The sequence below is a fragment of the Ooceraea biroi genome, chromosome 9 (assembly GCF_003672135.1).
Source record: "Ooceraea biroi isolate clonal line C1 chromosome 9, Obir_v5.4, whole genome shotgun sequence".
NCBI lineage: Eukaryota > Metazoa > Arthropoda > Insecta > Hymenoptera > Formicidae > Ooceraea > Ooceraea biroi.
This window is the reverse complement of record NC_039514.1, coordinates 526,695-548,528: the sequence shown is the minus strand read 5'-3', so window position 1 is coordinate 548,528 and position 21,834 is coordinate 526,695. Positions and strand designations below refer to the sequence as shown.

The window sequence follows — 21,834 nt, the reverse complement described above, 5'->3', positions numbered from 1 at the left end:
TGTAGATAATTTCAAATACTATTGGAGAATTTATCGCTCAATTTTTCGATATAAGAAAATTGTAAAAGTTTCGTAACGCGTGAAGTTGCCCGTTTTCGAAGGAACAGTTACTATTTTCCACGAAAATAGGTGCCTGCCCATTATCCAGCTTAGCATTATTCCCCTTTTATCGTTATCAAAATTTAAAATTTAATTTGAAATTTAATTCAAAGATTGAAAACCAAGTTTCTTGCTACTACCAAGTCAACGTTGCGAAAAACTAGGAAAAACAGACTGGCCTGTGTTACTTATTTCCCTGTATCCAGTTTTGCTGAAATTTAATACTTGCTATGTGGATTTGATAAAAAGTCACGGACAAAGTTTTCTCTAGAGAAAACGAAGCAATATGTATGTAAAATAAAACAATACAATGCGAAATAAGTTTGCGGAGAAATGATGAAATCGAGATAATCAATCTCCAGTTTCCCAGGATGCATAGGACGCAGCGTAGACGCACGCGAATCGCTCGTACCCTTAAATAGTCGGTCCCCGTTTAGTAGTAAAGTGCACTGTAGACGGTCCGTTCTGTCTTGTCGGATACATCGGTTGATTTTGACTAGCAGTTTGACTATTACGGGACACCATACGGTTTCAATTATTAGCACGTTGCTTCGCGTGCGCGATACTCGTCGCGAGTACGCAGGCGACGGTACGTAACTAAATTTTACGAGCCCTTTGCTCTTTTATTCGCTCGTCAGGAAAGTGAGGAGAGGCATCTTGCTCTTTGATATACTTAATGCGATTATCGTGATTATGCTGACTAAAGGTTTTTTTTTTAATTTTTGGCGGGGATTAGAGGATCGAGTTCAGGGAGTTTAAGATTGAGGTAGAAGACATTGGTTCGGTGAAATTGCACAAGCCGAACCGCGACATCCTCTATCCTACTCGTTCGAGCTGATCAAAGAAATCTCGGACGATGAATTAAAAAGCAATTAATCGATTGATCAACGATAAGCGCTCGATATTTAGCAGACGGACCTTTTCGAGCTTTTCAAACGTTTGGGAAAAACTAAAAAACCATCGTCATCGCATCTGTAAATGAGTCAAAATTTTCTCATCCAATTTTAGAATCAAATTAATTTGTAGAAATTTGAATTCGATAAAACAATTTGATGTATCTTCCGAGTTGGATTGTTCGAGGTCATTACATGACAAATAAATATTAAACGTTCCTAGGGTATGCGTGAAACGTGCAGCTGCAAGGTGAATGAGAACGTGTTTCAAGAAATGGAAGACAAGCAATTTGAAGTTTACTTCACTAGCAATTTAATGGACATATTCGTGAACGGTCATATTTTGCCTAACTAAAACAAAATTTGCAACGATCAATTCTCTTTATCAATTGCAGGTTTTTGTATTTTCTCGATGTAACTGATAATTTGGGAGATTACGAACGCAATTGTCTCTCTCCTTGTGAATCAAATCAAAGTTATAAAAGTGGCATAGAGTTTTGCGCGCACGTACATCTTCTTTTATTGCAAAAAGGAAAAAAAATAAAGTCACAATTATCATTTCAACGGCGTCTGCGTTCAGTCATAGACAGGTAACAAATAACTCGATGCGCGCGCGCATTATCATAGTAACGATCAAGCGGCCGTAAGAAAAATTCAACCTCACGTCAATTAAAATATACTGTAAATATCTAATACGGTTAACATTTATTGTATAAATCTTCTTACATCGCTATAAATTAAATGATTCCTGTGTGTCGGGTGACGGAGTCGCAAATGCTATCGCGAGACTTCTGAATTTTACAAGAACGTGTTGTAACGTGTGTTAATCATAGAAACAGTCTGCTCGCACGCGGATATTAAAATACGGATAGGAAGTATGGCTAACTAACGCGTTCTAGCTATAATTCACTCCTCGAGTGCATTACAGATTAGTTTTTACAACATTATCATTAATGTAAAGTGGCACGTACAAGGCACTTCGTTTCGCAGACGACTCGTGTGTGTCTGCGCGGCTAAGTAATCGATATTTTGATACTTGTCGGAACGTAACAGCTATAAGCATTTTAAATATCTCGAAGATAATGCGCGTGCGATGAAACCGTATTTGTTATAGATTTATTAATTACACTTAGTTCCGTCGCTCTTGCTGTTGCTACACAGTCTTACGGGGGACAAACATTTGGAGCTTGCGCATGTTAATACACTGTAACGGCGAATGAGTGCGAGCACGTACGAACGCGAATATCGTAAATACTTAAAGAATAAGTAACAAAAAAACACAACTGACTAATAAAAATATAGTTTTGGATTTTGATTTCAGCTCAATCCAAATTTGATATACGATATTGCACAAGTTGTAGTAATTAAAAAAAGACGAATAAATTTTAATTTAATTTTAATTTTAATTCCATTTAATTAATTAAAAGTTTCGATTCGCAACTAGCTCAACGAGCTTTCGCTCACTGTTTGCCGAAGATCGTGAGCCGTCAACCGGACACAAGCCGTACGCTTTCAGCTCACCGACATCCAAGTACCACCCAGCACAGCCGTTTCGGCTCAAAGAAAACGGTGAGGTTGTGGAAACAGATTTTGGCTACCTAGATTCTTGTACGCACTTCTACTTTGGCGTCATATCGATCGTTATCATACCGACCGTTATCATACTCATCGGTAAAAAGATATTAAAAGGATTCGCGCACAGAACGTGTTCGTCACTTTGATCGTCCTGCCATCCACCACTCCGTCTCGCGACACGATTCTTCGTCGTCGCTTCTAATTGCAGGGACTGGCCGGCTGACTTGTCGTTCCCGACGATTGCAACATGATGGACTGTACAGAGAGCGTGGACGATATGGTTGCCGCCGTCACGGTATCCGCGTGGTGATGATGATGATGATGGTACAGCGTCGAGGCGTAATACTGCTGATGATGATGGTGCGCTAGATGAGGATGATGCGGGTGTAGGTAACCGCTTGGAGTTCTGTGATCGTTGTTGTTCTCGTTAACGTTGCTGCCGGCGGAATGCTCGTTGTGATGACGGTGATGATGATGGTGATGATGGTTGTTGTTGATCGTCGGACACAGCGAGGTTGGCGACGAGGGCGACGATGGAGTCTGCACGTTGCAGCTGTTGGCCAGGATGTCGTGCACCGTGTGAGGACTCGGCCACTGCAAAGCGTTGTTGCCCGTCGTCTGATGCCCGCCGCCGCCGCCGCCGTGAACCGTCGTGGGCGACGGAGACGACAGTTTACTCGCTGCCGATGGCCCAACTGGAAACGCAGCGGTACCAAATAGGTAGGAGTGAGGATCTCTTTTCAATTCGGTTATCGGCTGTTCGTATCAGGATGGAAGAAGTAGATGCGACTGTTGCCTGATATCCCGCGTGTTCATCGCTAGAACCGAACGTCACAGTGTCAAAATTGCAAAATGTGCGACGGCACATTTGGTTTCTCCGATGTTTAGACGTTTTTGCATGATTGATCGTATCGCTACTGCTACATGCGGAGCGAACAAGCATAAACGGCACCTACTGTTCTTCCAGCCGAGCACCCCGAATAAACGGCGCATAAATGAAGTTTATGATGGAACTGCGATTTCGAATGAGTTTTCTCTGCTTCTGTTCGATCTTCAGCAAAATAAATTGGTCAAATTGGCACGTTTCCTTGGTAAGAAAGCGTATAAATATAATTATGATGTGATGATCGAAAATTCGATAGTCTGTCCCAACACATGCAATTAGAGAAAGCGCAGCTTTCTTCTACAATCAAAACAATTCACACATGGCAAGCAAGATAAATCGTACAATTTTGTTTATTCATATTTTATAAATATTATTTTCACGTTTAGCACTACACTATCCAACGTTTTCACTGATTAACTGACTAATCGACATAGATTGAATGAGTGGCTTCGTGTATGCACTAATCACGAAGGAGAAGAGCTCTCGTTCGAAATCTATGCAGGACGATTAGTCGCCCAAGTAACACCAACCTTGATGATGATGATGCGCGATGGAGGACGGCGCCGTAGGGTGGTAAGGTGTCGGCGGATATGGTACCGGGCAGAGAGCGGCGCTGGCCGCTGCCGCGGCCGCATAAATGTGGTGATGATGATGATGATGGTGGTGTGCCGAGTGATGCGGATGGTGGTGCATGGCCGTGGTGGCGCCGACCTTGTTGCGCAGTATCCTCGAAATACTGGACACCGACGGCACGTTGTACTTGTCGCAGACGCCGTCGGACAGCAGCCGGTCCCGGATCTCCCACGCGAAGATCCCGGGGTCCTTCAGCTTCAGCTGCTTGATGTACTGCACGACTTTCGGGGTGGTGACGCGCGGCTTGCTGCCACCGATCGCGCCCGGCAGGATGCTGCCTGTCTCGTTGTAGCGCGCCAGGATCTTGCTCACGCACCCGTGGCTGACGCGTAGCTGTCGCGAGATATCGCATGGTCGGATGCCCAACTGCGCGAGCTCGACTATCCTCAGTCTGACAGCGTTCGGCAGCGGTCTACCATTTACAAACACGCCCCCGAGTTGATTGACTTCTCCGTATTGTTGCTGGTGTTGCTGCTGCTGCTGCTGCTGTTGCTGCTGCTGATGCTGGTGCTGATGCTGCTGCGGATGCGCCCCGAGTTCGGTGCTGCTGTTCTCTGCGACGTAATAAGTTTATTAAAATTATATCTATATAATGCTGTTATTTATTTTAAAAAATTTCTTGGACGTGTATTAGTTGAGAAATTGTTTCGAATCGCTTTACTGGTATACAGAATTAGGATTACATGAAATCGGATGATCGCTTTCAGAGGCACGTACAACTCAGAAGATGAGATACGTGTATAACGCGTACACGTCAAATTAAGAGTATGTAATTCTGACTATAATTCAAGTTGCAGGCTGCGGCTATCCAATTCCGCAAATCTTCGCGCGAAGATTTACTCCGTAATGAAGTTTATCCCGTCCACCCCGTCCGCGGACATTGCGCAACATCAGAAATGAGTTTGGATACGCGCGGCTTTACAGGTTGAAATACTCGCCGTCACTCTTGGCAGGATCACAAGCAGATAAAACGTTTCACGTAGACGAGGCTTTCGCGCGGATATATCCACTACGCCCTACTCCATCTACTCCACCGCATTCTGCGAGCTTCTGAGAGCTTGTGCGGGTATCGGTATGCGCGTCTCACGTCACGAGGGATTTACGCGATCCCTCTTGCGCGCACGAAACAACCAACCGATCAGATCTAAATTTCACGCGGGCTTTTTTTATTTTTCTGTTATTCGCAATCGTATCGAACACGATTACCGCAGCCGCCCGTATACGCACGAACGCGCGTACGTACACGCACACACTCGGCACGCACGTGGTCCGTGCACGTAATATTATTAGACTTTTTCTTGCAAGCGGTGATGAATGGTCGAGATCAAAGGGCCCGACGCGTGTAGTCATTTTACACGCGTGCAACACACATATTTAACGAAAAGAGAGACGACAACTACACACCACCGTCCCCGGCGTGTAGGCGAGTATGAGTATGAATGTATTATGCGGCGACGGCGGCGGCGGCGGCGGCGGCGGGCTGCTTCGACTAACCGGGTACGAGGGTGAAGACGTCTCAGCCCCTCTTCCCCGTGCGTGCAGAGAAAAAGAATCGTCTGGTTCTAATTCTATAAACCCCACCCATACATCACGCACCCCGCACGCATACCCGTAACGCACCGACGTCGCTACGGATGCATACTCTCTGCTTGTTTTATAAAGTATTTCGCGTCAACGTAGCGCAACTCGTGTCATCGTCGGATTGCGTCGACGCAGCGCTGTAATAACAAATTCATTCGGCAATAAATATCCGGCGTACGTATCGCCGAGGAGATATTTGCGCGTCTTCCTGGACAAACGACGTATTGGACGCGTAAGAGAAGAGAGAGAGGGACTTAGAAATTTAGGAGCACATAGAAGACGATTGAAATAAGTTACGAGTCATGTGGCTTGCAAATTTGTTTGCAAGATTGATGGGTCTTCCCGTTTTTTGCGCACCGCTTTAGCTTCGATCGCCTGCCAAGAAGCAATGATGTGTACAACATTGTAATAGCTTTACATTAACCATTAATCGTTAACTGTTACTTTATTGATTCCCCATTGAATGTTACTACGGGATATTGATTATGATTATTATGCGACGATAAAGTGCGATCAAACGTGTGACACGTGCATTATTATGTCTTCTAACTGGAGCTTTGTTAGCTTTAACGTTCAACTGTAATTTTATAAGTTTACATTTACATATTATTTATATATAAACTTTAAATATTGACACTAAATTAGCAAAGTTGAAACATCATGTAGAGTAGTTTCTTCATCGCACAGCATGCGCATTCCTCGATATTCTTATTTTCTTTTACAAAAACTGCGTTATTTGAAGAGTATTATTAATGCAAACGGGCGTTCTAAGCGCATTTACCAAAGACGTGCGCGCCAAAGACACGATTTCTCGAATGTTCCGAGAACTCGGGCGCATAAACTGAATGATATGGTTCTTCCAGGGCTTACGTTTAACGAGCGCGCGTAAGTCTCCCCTCTCGCTATTGAATGTTCGCCGGCAAAAAGGACTAAGCTTTAATGTAACGTGGATCATTAAGCCCAAATCGTTGATGTTAAACCGTGCGCATCGCGGCCATTCCACGAATCATCACGTTGAATCGAAGACATGTCTCGTCTCGCATAGTATGTGTAGCGGACTTGTTTCACCATTAGAACAACTCGTCATCGAACTGCCTGAAATCCACGTTTGTTGCTTCATAGTCTCCATTTCTTGAGAATTTTAAAGATTCGAGATGCTCGGAAAGTGATTCAATGAATTTGGTTAAATTTCTGTAGTACATGCGCGAAAATTAAAATTAATTACTTTTCTTTAATAAAAACAATTAAAATTAATAATTTTCTTTTAATTCCAGACGTCTCAAAAGTGCAAACGGACATACTGAAGAAATTATATTTTGATGATCATTTGTTGAGTTCGCGTGAAAATGATGGCGCTGGTAATTATAATTTTTATATCAACTTTTTTCTGAGATTGACTAAAATGATCTTTTTATGTTTAAGTTTGCGATCAGAGGCAAAAACTGAAACGGTACGGTCGGCAAGAATTGAAAGGGTTGGCATTGAAGGGCAAAAAGACTGGGAGTATGGCGGACACGGTAGAACGCTCGGGGAACAAAAGTCTGTCGCTATGATCGGCGGCGACGGCAGCGGCGTCGACAGAGTCCAAAACTCTTCTTCCAGGAATCACGTAACCGCATCGTAGAGCCCTCCTCTTTTCGCGCTGAGCTTTTCTTATTTATTCATATCCTTTACGCGCGCGTCCGTTGCTTGAACGGTATGCCGACCGATGCATGTGGAAAGAACAGCTGATGGTAGCGTATGAGAGTATAGGCCCACATAAATTTCCTTCTCCCGTAATAAAACGATACACACGCGCGCGCACACGTGCATCCTGCACGCGGGACGGGATTGCACCTCCTTTCCGCACATTCCTTCCAAAAGGTCCGAGTTTGGCAACGCATCTTCCGTGCAATCTTCCGAGAAATCATATGTGTTTGTTTTTTTCATTATCATTATCATTTTCGTTATGCTCATCATCGTTATCTTTATTAATGATAAAACAAGCTCGCGCAAAAGATGATAATAATAGGAATGAAATAGTAAGAACAGACAAAATTGAGGAAAATAATTTCTCATTAGAAGAAAGTGAAGGAAGACTTTTTTTCTGTTAAACAAGTGAGCGTAAAGTTAATTAAAAAATTTGTCAGTCAGTGTCGGAAGAACATTTACTTGTCGTCTATGTTTCGCTATTTATTCAAACCCTGGATGAAGTAATAATAGAACGCATTGCCGCATTCAATAGCCAGTGGCGACCATTGGGCGAACGTTAGAGCCGTAGCTCTGATCAGCCACACGTGCTTCGTCTTATTATTAATCGACGTAGATATCGATAAGAGGAGGGTGATTGATTCACGAGCATGTACGTGGTCAAAAAAAATGTCACAGTGCTCAGTGTGTCACGGTAGTCAAACTGCGGCCAACAGCATAAACGCAATTAAGAGCGTAAGCAAGAAAATCATTTTCCATCTTCTATTTATGCGTACACGTCTTAAGAAGATGTACCTTATCCGTCTTTTAAATTTTCTCTCTTTCACAGGATTGACTGGCATCTAAATCTAAAGCAACTGGCATGCTTTAGAATATTGCAGAAAAATTGAGGAAGAAAACGAGTTCCACTACAAAGTGACACAGATTAGAGGTACAAGAGAATGCAAGAGGTGCAATATTTAATCGATGATGCATGCACGGAAGGCTGCAACGAAGTATCGTGCGAGCAGGAAAGGTAAGAAATATACAAATCCGAGTGAACGCGCGGGAAAGAGAAGTTAAAACTGTGAGGCAGACGCCACAACGTGACACGAAGTGGGCGTGCTCAAACGCGTGATGGATGTCAGTGTCACCCCCGAAACACATGTTTCGCTTACGTAGGTACCACAGAAACGCGCGAACGATGTTTGTCTACCATCTAACCCGCTAATTATCGGCACCGTTGTCGTTCCCTTTGTCGGCTCCGGCGCTTTATAAAAATCCGGGTCTTTGATTTAATTTCCGCTGGTTCTCTCTTGACCGCGTGGATTATTAACGCGCTTTGACGCGGAGCGTCCGCTGAGAAGACGGAAACAAGCGAAGCACTCTTTTCAAGTTCATTTTTAACTCTCCGGTACAATATCCAATAGATACACGTAAGATACTAATACTTCAATTCAGTTTTTCCTAATACAATTGTTTTGGTTATTGTTTATTCACAGCCTAATACTTGTCAATTTGTTCTTCACTATTTTTTTATACTTTAGTGTCTGTTAGCCAAGTACTAATCAAATTAAAAAATATTTCAAGAAGCAGAGGAAAATAGAGGAAAATTAGTATATATATAATATTAGTATATCTGTGAGATACAGTGCGACCATTCATGGGAGAAAAATATTGCGACTACCGAAGAGTTAAGCTCGCATCCTTGTCATCGCGTCGCGCGTTAACGCAGATCAGGTTTTTTCCCAATCTTTCTTTACGACATGTTGAGATCCGATCGATCACGCTGAAACTGCGAGAGATTTTCAAAGTATCGAACACTGTACGCATCGAATACTGCGAATGCATGTGTTTTGGTGAAAGAATACGTTTGTAATTTCGATCAGAGTAGACTGCCGCGAGAAAAATGTCCGGCGAAAACCACTTGCGAGATCGTAACGCCGTCAAAAGCCAAAACACATAAGCATGAACCGAGATGAAGAGTTAATCAAGAGGTCCGGTGAATCAATCACGGTCGATCGTGCCTATTACGGGTAAGCAATATTCCCCCTCGTCCCTCTGCTTTCTTCCGGACTGCTCCTGCCCGGTAATGGGTCACACACCTTTTATCCACCTCTCTCTCCCACGTTCGCCGATCTGCCGTTTCTTTTTTCCTCCATTGTCTCGCCGAAGATATATAAGTCTCGGCCGAACGTGTAATATAAGAATAATAATAATAATCGACATCGTATAAGAACCATAAAGAGAATTGCCTGGTGATTTTATTAGCGCGGTGCGAACCGTCCGTCAAAAATTCCTCGCTAACTTATAGGAATATACTGCTGCAACGCTGCTTTATTTCGTCCTACGTATATACAGTCGATCACAAAAATGCACATCCATTCAATTTCATTCAGCCATTTTATTTATTTTGCTCAGACGCTTTGGGCTATTTAACCCTAACTTCCCACACTTTCAATTTTCACGGGCTTCCCACGCTGGATTACAGGCTACCCCACGTTGAACATTTAGTTCAAAATATATATAAGAAAAATATAAGAAAAATCAACTGATTTTAAGTCTTTGTTTTCCATCGATGCGCCACACATCAAGCAATATGCCTGTGCACAGGAAAATTTAAAAAAGAAAGTAGTTCGTAAAATATTCGCTTGTGAAAAAGGTTACATTCAAAAATCGTGAATTACTTTATTTTACTTGGGGTTTCAGGCACCCCTGTGTGAGAAGCTAGGGTTAATTCTGCTATGAATATGTATAGTAACTCGTTGTTGCTACCAGCTTTGCGCTTTGAGCACAAGCACTCGCATCTTTTTTCCCGTAGGTAGCCGGGAGAAAATTCCAGCAGCCGATGCTGCTATTTGTATAGAGTCCTGTGTCAACTGGACCAGAACCCTATTCCAATAACATTTCCGAAAGCTGCGCTCATTATTTGGCCGAAACAAATAGTACTAATTGAACACTAATGAATCAGTAACGGCTAGCTTTTGTCCCGCATGTAAATATATTTCACGGTGCACCTGGTGCGGGACATCTCTGCCGCCAGAGTGCCGCGTTTGCCGACAAGATGATCGTCTTTGGATTCGTTTGCACAAACGCGTTCGCCCGCATGTCAATCGCAGGTAAAACAATGATCAACAAAGTCGGTTGTCCAGAAGCGTCGTTGAACAATAACTTCTGTACACGATTGCCCGTCACGCGCGCAATCAGTAAGTAACCGGCGATCCAAGATCGTGCAAAAGAATGAATTTATTACTGGGAACACCTCGCAATCGGTGTAATTACGTACGTGTAATCTTGACACGCGACCTTACACGTAAAGATATGTTTACTATACTGAAAGTGCAGTTAAAATGAAGCAGCAGTGTACTTTAATCCTCATGTGAAAACCGATATGTGCAACATTATATGGCAATCGGCCAAAGTGTGTGAGCAATGGGTCTTATCAGCAATCGGCATGTGGGCAAATAAATGTCGGCAACGCAAATCTGTCGACAATTAGGACTTTCCCATTTTTCGTCAAAAAACTCGCTTTTCTAGATAACATTTCGCCAAACAATTGTGATATTTAACAGAGAAGTAAAATATATTATTAAAAACTTGATATACCCTACTAAGAACAATAGGAATAATAAAAATGAGGATTTCACGTTAATTATAGACAGTTATTCTCTCTACAGACTTCTCAATATTTGTATGAGATACCTTTTCTGGCTTTAAGAAAGCGAGAGTAACGTAAATTATGAAACAATATTTAACGTTAGCTTTAAAACATTTGCCTGAGGTTTAACTTGACAGAAATATCACACGGAAATATAAATAAGCTAACATCACGGAATATTTATATACATACATATAATAATTTGTAACAAAAAGCCACGATAAATCTTTATTATTGATACACGCTCGCGATTAAGTATCTGACGCATGATGATGACTTTGGAATGTTTCGAATGTTTTATCTCGCTTTTACGTTTCAAATGTATCGCGGTTACATATCGGGGTCTTGAACTGTAGTAGCAAGCAACAGTTACGGATGTATTGGTGTCATTGACTTCGGATATTGTTAACGTCACTTACAGAGAAACCGAGACAGATAATAGTGATATTTTAAAGTGTACTCATTAGTTCTCTACATTATTTTTTCGCTCTATAGCTATGCATTATCAGCGGATTATTTACAACCTATTTAATTTGTTGTTGCAATCACCATCTTATTAACATTACGTTAGTAATGTTGTGGATCACGATGGAAACTGGCCAAACATTTTGATGAATAGATACAAGATACGATTCGGTTAAAGTAACAAGCTCGCATTACACTGCAAAAAGATATTTTCAAAATACAAATTAATTGCATCAAATTTTTATGAAATTTGCAGAACAACTTGATGCAATAATAAAAATTCACATTTTAATTTATTTTAAGATTTACTCAATTTATACAGCGCGATCGTAACATGTGACCTGTCTAGTGACCACTAGACCTGCAAATGCTATTTCTTCTATATATTCTAGCTACCTGAAGTCCTTTTATTACGGTGTCCTTTGCCAAATGCGTACAGTTCGATTTGCGGGAGCTAAAAGACGCGAAGAAAATAGTAAACGTTCGAATGTACTAACTGCGATATAAATTAATCGTTTATCGTTCCCTAGCTTCTTCAGTAATCAACTCTTTCGATTTTTATTGCGAACTTGTAAATAGGATTTATGCTTCACGTATAAAACAAAGAAATGCTATAATAACAGCAACATTAGAACAAGAATGGTAATAATAACAGAGTAAATATCTGTCTTCGTTGAAAGAACGTTAGTTTTTCAATCGCGTATTGCAAAGTAACAGCATAACTGTTGTAAGAATAAACTTGGATCTAGGTCATCGGTGTTTCGTGACTCATAACAAATTCTTGCTACATCTTCGCAAGCTGTAATTGCGGTGCTCTGTATTGCATTACAATCTCCATAACTTTTAAGAAATATCGATAAATAAATTATTATTTTTCAAAGAGTTTGTCAAAAGACAAAAATATATGAATAATCAAAGTTTTTCTTTTACGCTGAATGTCTAAGATAATGTACTAAAGATAATTAACGTAATAATCCTGATAAAGATATTAATTAATTTTTATTAAATTTATTATTAAATTTCTTTCAGTTGCATGTGTGTGTGTGTGTGTGTAACGTAACGAGTGCTTACATGAGAAAAAAACGTGACCTATTCTATAAATAACTGTAATCTGCATATTTATCTCATGCACAAAATGTACGCGTGCATGCGCATGTGTGTGTGTGAGCATCGAACAACATCAATGTTAATAACAATTAGTCAATTGCGGCAACGTGCAAAATTGAAATAATTATAGGTTGTCGTTTTTCTGATTCTCTTCTCTCTCTGTCTCGTATCCAATTCTTTTACGATAATCAGCGCTGGATTAAAAAAGGACAAACTCTCGGATGATAAGAACGGGGGCATCCGGGGCCCAATAAGAGGGTCAAAGGTTTCTACTGGAGAAACGAATACAGCGTACTTTCTATGAATGGGCCGTGTCGAACATAATTATATCAATTCACGCGTTAACCCGCGCTTCAGACAACTTTGCAAAATAGCGTAATACTCGAAACACAATTGCGTCACTATAATTGAGCGTGCAAATGTAAAAACATTCTAAATGATATGAAATATTTATTTCTAATATCTCGCTCCGAGAAAAGAGATATGCTTGCTACAAAAAATTGATTTTGAACGAATTTTTCCAAAATATTCTTGAATGACGAGCGATAACAACGAGAAGCGTTAGCACTAGCTAGCATGAAGTGCTCGTAGTGTAGCTATTAAGTAATCAGAGTGCGCGCATTAAGTGCTCTCATACACGTCTCTTCTGCTTATCGAAATGAGAGAAACGACTCGCGCTGGCCCTTTACGGCTTCCGTTTCACGCGCCTCACAGGCGGTTAAACATAAATAAATGGAGGAAGATTTATTCGATGCTTTTATTCGAAAACAATGTTGCCGCCTGAGCGGCCTACCCTTGCCGTTAATCATATCGCTCTCTCGTTAAGGTTTAACCTCGCGATATGGCTCCTTTTCTAATGCGTATCCCATTTGCTGCATTTACACGGCGCTAGTCACACCGGTCACATTATCATATTAACTGCAACGGTTATGTATCAGGAGATAAAATTTCGCAATGCCGAGTTGTCACGCGGCGTTTATTTTCGACTATTGCCGTATTAAAGCGACCTAACGCAGTGTTAAAGCGACCGCGTGACTCGATTAAGTGACAGAAAAAGAGAGAGAAAACAAAAACGTAAAATAACATGAACTTATGTGTGATTAGATTTGAATGCGTGCGCAAATAGAGCAAATACACCTGCACCCTTTCATCCGAAGGTGAATACATTCTCTCATTTTGTAGGTGATGATGAAAACGCATCACGCGTGTAATTAAAATCAAATCATTGTAATGTTACTGAATTTCAGACGAATATAAATATATCTAGAATGCTCGAATTCGGATAACTTAAAAACTGGGATAAAAATAACTTATTATGTTTGAAAGAGTATTTTACATGAATATTTATTAACCCTAGCTTCTCACACAGGGGTGCCTGAAACCCCAAGTAAAATAAAGTAAAATTCACGATGCTTGAACGTAACCTTTTTTCACAAGCGAGTATTTTGCAAACTACTTTCTTTTTCAAATTTTCCTGCTTAGGCATATTCCTTGATGTGCGGCGTATCGATGGAAAAAAGTGACTTAAAATCAATTGATTTTTTCTTATATTTTTAACTAAATGTTCGACGTGGGGTAGCCTGTACCCCAGTGTAAGAAGCCCGTGAAAATGAAATGAAAGCATCGAAAGTGTGGGAAGCTAGGGTTAAAGGAGAGTGTGGCGAAGTAACCGAAGTGGATATAAGCCGACCGGTTATATTTGTTTTCAACCGGCGCGGCAAACGGACGGTGACAAGTGCGTAACGCACAACAAGACGCGCGACAAGTAATAATGCCGGCGCTTGCCGTGCTTATCTCGCGCATTATCTCGGCGGAATCGATTGAATTGTGCTCACCTAGCATGATCGGATCCATGGGAAAGACGTGTAACCCAGCAGCCGTCGGCTACATGCGACTCACGCGAAAGTAGCTGCGCGACGAAACGTGCCCAAACGCACACGCGGGGGTCAGTTCCGTGGACGGCTCTGCCGTCGCGTATCCTCCGTGACACGTGATTTTTACTCCGTCGCGCGCAGTGCGGTAATTTTCACACGCGAACTCATGACTCGGCAGAAAATCCAGAAGATGCGAGGCTCGCGCACCACCGATTGCGGTGCATCCGACGGTGCCTGGCACCGGAAAATCCGTGCGGAGATCGAAGGATCTGCGATTGTCTCTTGACGTTAACGCGCGTTAACGGTTGAACGGACTGTACGCGCGGCACACGCGATTAATCTCGATGCAACGTAACCGTCAACAGTGAACACCATTATAATACCGATACTCAACCCGTCCCCCGTTTCGCGAGTGTGTTGCGTGAGCCGCAAACGCGTGATTCGATAAGTTACCGGACCGAGCGACGGAGGGATACAATAACGCGAGTCGTCGAATCGGGCATTGATAAACGTACGCTCGCCGCTACATCACGTTTGCGGCAGAGTTGAGGACAATTGCGGGCGGACGGCGATTCGTGGAAACTTGCGGGAACCCGTGCTGCGCGACCGGAAACCGGACAGGGGGAGCGGAGGAGGACGGAGCTCGAGATCTCTCTCGATACAATGCGGAACCGCGGAAATGCGGCGACGGGCGCAAAAAACGACGCGGCAACGACGGCGCACAACGTAGCGTAGCGACGCGACGCCGCGAGCATAACGAGAGGATCGGATTCGCAAACTATCGCATACCGCGCCGCGTCCCGCCACGCGTGCACGACGCGGCGGATCATACGCGCGCGGGGCAGCCGCGGTAGCCCGGAGCGGAGCGACGAAAAAAGAAGCGCGCGCGCGCGGACACGGTCAATGGTGCGCGGCTCGCCCTTCGCTGCCTCACTGACTGGAGCGACAGATTTACCAGAGCAGAAATAAGAAATCCCTCTACGGCTCTTAGAGCGCACCACGGCCGCGACGCTCGTGGACGTGCGGCGTTCCGACACGTACCCACACACGCGCGCACGCACTCACGCACCACTCGGCGGACGAGACGCGCGAGCACGAGCGACCGCGCGCGCGCTTACTTTAAAGCGGTCGCGCGTTTCGATGATCAACCGAATATTTAAGCAGCACTTTGATCCGTGTCCACCCACTTTGCCGTGCGACAGGTCCGACAGATACTGGAATGAAAGAATTTACGAGAAAAGAAGGAGAGAAGAAGAAGAGAGAGAGAGAGAGAGATAATAAACATAGTGTAAGGAGGCCACAAGTGGCTGAGTAGTTGATTGGTGGACGATCGTGCAAAATACATTCGGCCTAGAGCAGCTCCTGTAAATGTGCGTACGTACGTGCGTGTGTATGTGATAGACATTACTTATAGGTGCGCGCGCGCGCGCATAAACGCTCGTGCGCACGCTCGACTAAGCGCAACCGAACGATCACAGTAGAGTCGTAGGATTGGGGAAGGAGGCTGGCCACGCTTAAGAGGCGGAGTCACATTCGCATGGGCCATTGGCGACAGCACTGCACCGTGAGCGACCATGGTTTACGCCTCTCTCCACTGCGCGCCTACCTGATCTTCCTTCTCTCTCCCTCGCTGTCTCGTTTTCTCCGTCTCCCTCGCGCTCGCTCTCTCTACCCGAAGCGTTTCACTTGGCGGCGCTAAGTACTTGTAGCTCGTGAACCAACGCGTGATAGCACGCGCGGTTGTATAAACTGTTTGGCGCTCGTCGTTTCTCGGCATCAAATGAGACACACGGCAATAAAAGTGGTGCCACGGAGGAACAGCGTGATGACGTATCCCCGAAACGTAAATCAGCCGTATCGGCAACGCCACGGCTTGCTCTGTGTGCTGCCCCGAAAGTTATAAATTTGAATATTTCAGGGGAAGAACGTAGATATATCGAATTCATTTAATCTCAGATGTCCCTCGTGTTAATTAATTTTAATGATTCGGTATATTTCATAAACACGTCATAAATAATAGAGAAATATATCGATTGTATCCACTAAAAGAAAGGCAGATTTTTCGATTATTTCCATTTTGATTCTAGTTTCTAGAATTCATATTTAGGTTCAGTTTACATATTTAGGGAATTTTAATTTGATGTCGCGGTGCAATATGCCAATTTTATGAATCAAAATATTCTAATCGCACTTGATATTACATCTGGGAAGATCTGAGGAAATTTCTATGCGGACATTAGTGCATTAAGGTTTAGTTTACAAAAAATATGAAATCTTCACAATTATTTCGAAATCATAAGTATAAATTATGAGTTATCTAATATTTCATTGTAACAATTTTATTTCTCTATTAATACAGAGATTTCTCTTCATTTTTTTTGTATCAAACGCTTTTTGATGGTATAATAATTTTCGGAGAAACTTTGTTTCTCACGGCCTAAGTTTGTTATTATCTTTCGTAGGGGAAGCATTGCTCCTTCCCTTTTCTCAACTCTTTTTCCCTGCTATATAGACCTCTCCATGTCCTATTTCGTCCGACGTGCCGGACGGTCACGTTTTTAATGAGAACGTAGAAAGCTGACACTGAACGATTTCCAAAGAAGTAACAAGTTCCCCCATTCTTCGCTGCTCCTTTAACCGATATAATAAAGTATCGGGGCGGAGCATCTTATCGCCACTCGCTGCCGCCGCTGCAGAGTAAAAAGGAAATATTCATATTTCAAAGGAACGGCCCGTCAGACCGCAGGAACCGCTGCTATATTATATCTGTCAGCCTCAAGAGAAATGCGTAAAATGCGACTTGACGATAAAAAATCCACACTTTGACTTTATTTACCACGAATAACAATATATTATTATTTTATTGCAAAAATTGACAAAAATGTGCACATCTATAAATTATATTAATATTAATATTAATCGTCGCAGAGGAACAATAATATTACGGAATTTTATCATGCTCTTAATATTTTATTGTAACAATTAATAACGGCGATCACGTAGCCGAACGTTTTGATTTAAATGTTTATCGAAAAAAGAGTCGCATTTCTTGTGCGTCAGGGGTCTCGCCGAGATAAAGTTTGACTGTAACCGCATGTGAAAGCAGAAGATGCAAACGTATCTCCCATTCCGGAAGGTACAAATAGCACACTCGAACCCCGGTACGCCTCCCCGCCATGAGGTTTCCCCCCTGACTTGTGACCGCGAGCCATCATCGTACCGCGTCGTGTCGCGCGCTTCACGCTTACGTGCCCCTGACGTCGGCGCAGTCTCGCGGTTACTTTTAATCTATTTCCCGTCCTTACGCGGAGCCAAAGGACGACGTTGGTTTAAAGACGACGGCGGCAAGTGCCCCCCACTGCACCGCAGGGGAATCAACGGGTGGTAAGAGAACAGTCGACGCGCGGCGAAGATGCATTAGTTGTATTTCGGGATTGCATGGCGGAACGCCCCTTTCGCCGTGCGCCGTTCCCTCCTACGTTCGGGCACTATTGTGGAGATAAATGTTGTGGTGAGTATGTCACGGCGCACTCCGCCCCGATGCAAAATTCGTTCGAAGCGCAAATTGTCCGATGGAGACCCGGTGCCCCGTCTGCTTATTTTCGCTTTCGCCGGCCTGACAATCTTCTTTCACGGACTGTACAGGTCTAACTAATTCCGCGCAATTTTATCACGCAAATATTTCTGTTTAAAAAGTAGTATCGTATCTCTGCGTATTTTATATATTTATATATATTTTATATAAAACAGGGTCTTAAACTTTAATTTGATTTCTCAAATCTTTCCGTCAAGACAGAGAGAGAGACGGAGAGAGATCGGTAGAAAAATAAAACAAATTTTCATGGACGTTTATGAGTTTTTTTTGTGAGGATATCTTCGAATGCGATCTTCGGTCATTTTGCAAAACGCAAAAAGAAATTAAACGTGGCGGTACGGAATATAAAATTATGAGATCCTATTCTTTCGTTTGGATTCACGTGACTTTCAATTTTCAATCGTCGAGTGCTATGATTTGATTTTATTGAAGAGTGTAATCTCGCGTGTAACACATCGCACGTACACACACACACACACACACACACACACACACACACACACACACACACACACACACACACACACACACACACACACACACACACACACACACAGAGTATGAAGAACAACAGCGAGAGACACGTTATGGGTAATTTCGTTTTTAATCGTATATTTTATTTTATTTATGTATTTAATCAATACCTATTAATCATATATTCTATCTAGCCTTTAGCATATTTAAAAAATCACAGTCTTAGTTGAAGAATTGACAGCAGAAAACACTATATGCATATTGTATATCCACATAGTAAATATTTATAATGTACACAATATTCCTTTTGCACATATTCACGTAGTGTTTTATACCATTATTCTATAGTAATGTACTATATGTACAATAGTTTTCTGTTTCTTTTTATTACTTCATTCATTATCCCATCTTTGAAACATACTACCGCGTGAACGACACATTCATCCTTCCTTTCCATCGAAGCATCCTTGTTTAACTAATACTTTATTCAACAGAATCAGCAAGTTTCATTTTGCGACAATGCTGAGAGTACAGCCAAGCAGGCAATCGAGCGACCGTACACAACGTACTGTTCATCATCCCTGTATATATATCAACCCATTACACAAATATGCGCAACATAATCATTTATACTAGAAATTATAACGGCATACGAACTTCTACATTTTTCGATTTTCTTGATTTTGTTCTTTCAATTCAACACATACAATTGACATATCGTAGACACAAGATAAAAATATACATAATGCAGTCGTCAGTAAAATTAACATCAAGTCTAAAATCCGCAATGTTATCTGAACATCCTTAACGGGCGTACTCTGCCGTATATTCCGTCTTACTTTTACAAAACTTTGCGATTCTCCACTTTTTTTATATTCACTGAAATTCTATCTGTTATTTATGCATGAATATCGAATAATGTTCATCTGTGGTAACTTTAACATTATAAATATGACTTAAAAGTGATTTAATTTTATGTCAGACTAGCGAATTGTAATTCAAAAGGAAGACGAATATAACTTTCTTGAATGTACATATGTGTGTGTGTGTGTGTGTACTGTGTGAGAAGTGTACTTGGCTGAAGTGAGGAAAGTGTGGTATGTAAATGTACAAAATGTCTCACAATTCGCGACCTTCATTTTAATGATAAATTCTTGTACGAATTTGAGATTGATTCTTTCCTAGCAAAAATATTGAAATTCTAATATTTTTCAAGTTACAGCGATTAAACAAACATGCTCCCTTCTGTAAAAGCAAAGATTTATTCATCACAAGTAAATGGTAAATGTCTCCAATGTCTCCAGATTGCGATAAATACTGAGCTTTCCCGATATTTCTGCTGAGAAAGTCAATCTCAATATTGAATCGAATTTCTGATTACAATCGAGCTCGCGACTTGTGGAATATTCTGTATGGAGTGTCTTTATTACTGCACTTCCTTCGCTCTGTGAACTCTTTGGCCAATTATCATCCATTTTTCTTTTTTTTGAATTTTCGAAAGTTTCACGTGAAAAAGGCCACCTTCTCCAAAAGATCTCTTTTTCATAGATTGCGCGCTTATTAGAATTGAATTTAAATATACATTGCGTTATAGTACAGTAATATATTAATATGCTACAATTATACGTGACTTTTTGCATCGTAGAGATGTGTATGTTCCATAATTCGGAAATAAAAATGTAGAATCGTCCGCATTAGTAAATCCATTTTCGTATCAAGTAGAAATTCTACGCTGTTATTATTGAGATTAATCTCAAAAAATACAATAAGAAATTAACATCATTCGCTGTACAGTTACAAAATATACACAAATGAAGAGTGGCGCTTGGACCTGGATGTCGCGCACAACTATTGAGTAGACATCCTTAAAAATATTTACCCATTAAAGTATTACCACCGATAGAGATTTCATATTTGCAAAATTCCCCGAGGATTCCTTTATTCATATCGTATTACGGGATACTACAAAATAACATGTATTACTTCCAAGATAATGATATGTAGCTACTAACGTATCCTCTTTTGCACCATATAAGCTATTGAGACAAAGATTTTCGGTACAAGTAATACACTTTCAAATTACATCGGAATATTCAGAGGGTTCTCGTAATACAGAAGTTGGACAGAAGTATTCGACTGCGTTACACTCTCTTTTGCGATGACGAATATAATATCATTCATACCGGTCAGGTTATTACCTATAGTTGCGGAAAGAGTGAAGTCTCTTCCGCGCAGAGATAAAACACTCTCTGCTGATTTACATGAACAAGCATAACCGATGGAAAGTGGCAACATATAACGAGCAAAGAATCATTCTCATTCAGTTAATTAATAAAATCTCGTTCAGCGTTGATTAAGTAACGTATGCAGAATGTTGCAGATATCATGAACATCATCTTCCCCACAAAACATTATAAAACAAACTTTGAGGAGAAATTACGATTGCTTTAACATTGAACCTCAGGAATATATAAAAAAAAATTAACAAAATTTCCTTTCCTTAGTTAATATCACAAAGTCATAACTTGGACGAGCTTTTAACTTAAAGCTTAAATAGTAAAAGAACGAAACTGAAAACGTAGGGTGTTCAACGACAATTTTGAATTTAATTTCTGCTACTAAAAGGTCAACTTTTAGTTCAAAAGAAAAATAAGAGGAGAGAAACTTAAGACGAAATGCGTAAAGTTAAAAACTACATATCGTATTTCTTATACACGTTAACCGGATTTTTTTATCATACAAGTTTTTTTTTATCTATGTACATGCTCATGATACGAACGTATCCTCGTTATTTAGCAAAATACTTTTTACAAAGATTAATCGATTGGCAACGATTGGGGTTGCTCGCAACCTTTAACCTTAGAAGCAGTTAGCTCAATCAGTATACCCTGCACCATACGTGCTTATTTTATCTCGGAAACACATTATACGCGATATATATATTTACATTAAATCACTTATTTACAATATTTCACTCCACAGTATTCTGGTGTACTATCTGGTGTACCATGGTATGGAGGTATCCTCACTTCTCAAAACCTCTGAAGCAGGAAATTAATATAAAGTGCGATACTTGGCCAAAAATGTATGATAAAATGTACATTTTCCTCATCGGATACTAATATTTGAAGATAACAGATATCCGTATATATAACATGATCTGTATATGTAACATTTATACATATAGAAATATGCTGCATAGAAAAACATGAAAGAATCAAGAGAATCTCCATTGGTTCTATAAATAATTTCGTCATAATTTCGAGTCCGTGGATAAAAATGAAAAGCAAACCGCAGATATATATATATATATATATATATATATA

At 41.3% G+C, this 21,834-nt stretch overlaps 1 protein-coding gene across 1 annotated transcript; it reads right to left on the bottom strand.

The window, feature by feature from the left end:
• Window positions 1-818: 818 nt before the first annotated feature.
• LOC105276147 (paired box protein Pax-1) lies at window positions 819-15,426 on the bottom strand. The gene is made up of 3 exons (XM_011333530.2): window positions 14,401-15,426; window positions 3,984-4,640; window positions 819-3,262 (listed from the first exon to the last, which is right to left on the bottom strand). The coding sequence occupies exons 1-3, from the start codon at window positions 14,417-14,419 to the stop codon at window positions 2,766-2,768; spliced, it is 1,173 nt and encodes a 390-aa protein (XP_011331832.1). The 5' UTR covers window positions 14,420-15,426; the 3' UTR covers window positions 819-2,765.
• Window positions 15,427-21,834: the final 6,408 nt, after the last annotated feature.

Coding starts and splice junctions, on each gene's coding strand:
- LOC105276147 (XM_011333530.2), bottom strand. Junction 3,263..3,983: donor CGCGCATCATCATCATCAAG/GTTGGTGTTACT, acceptor CTGCGTTTCCAG/TTGGGCCATCGGCAGCGAGT.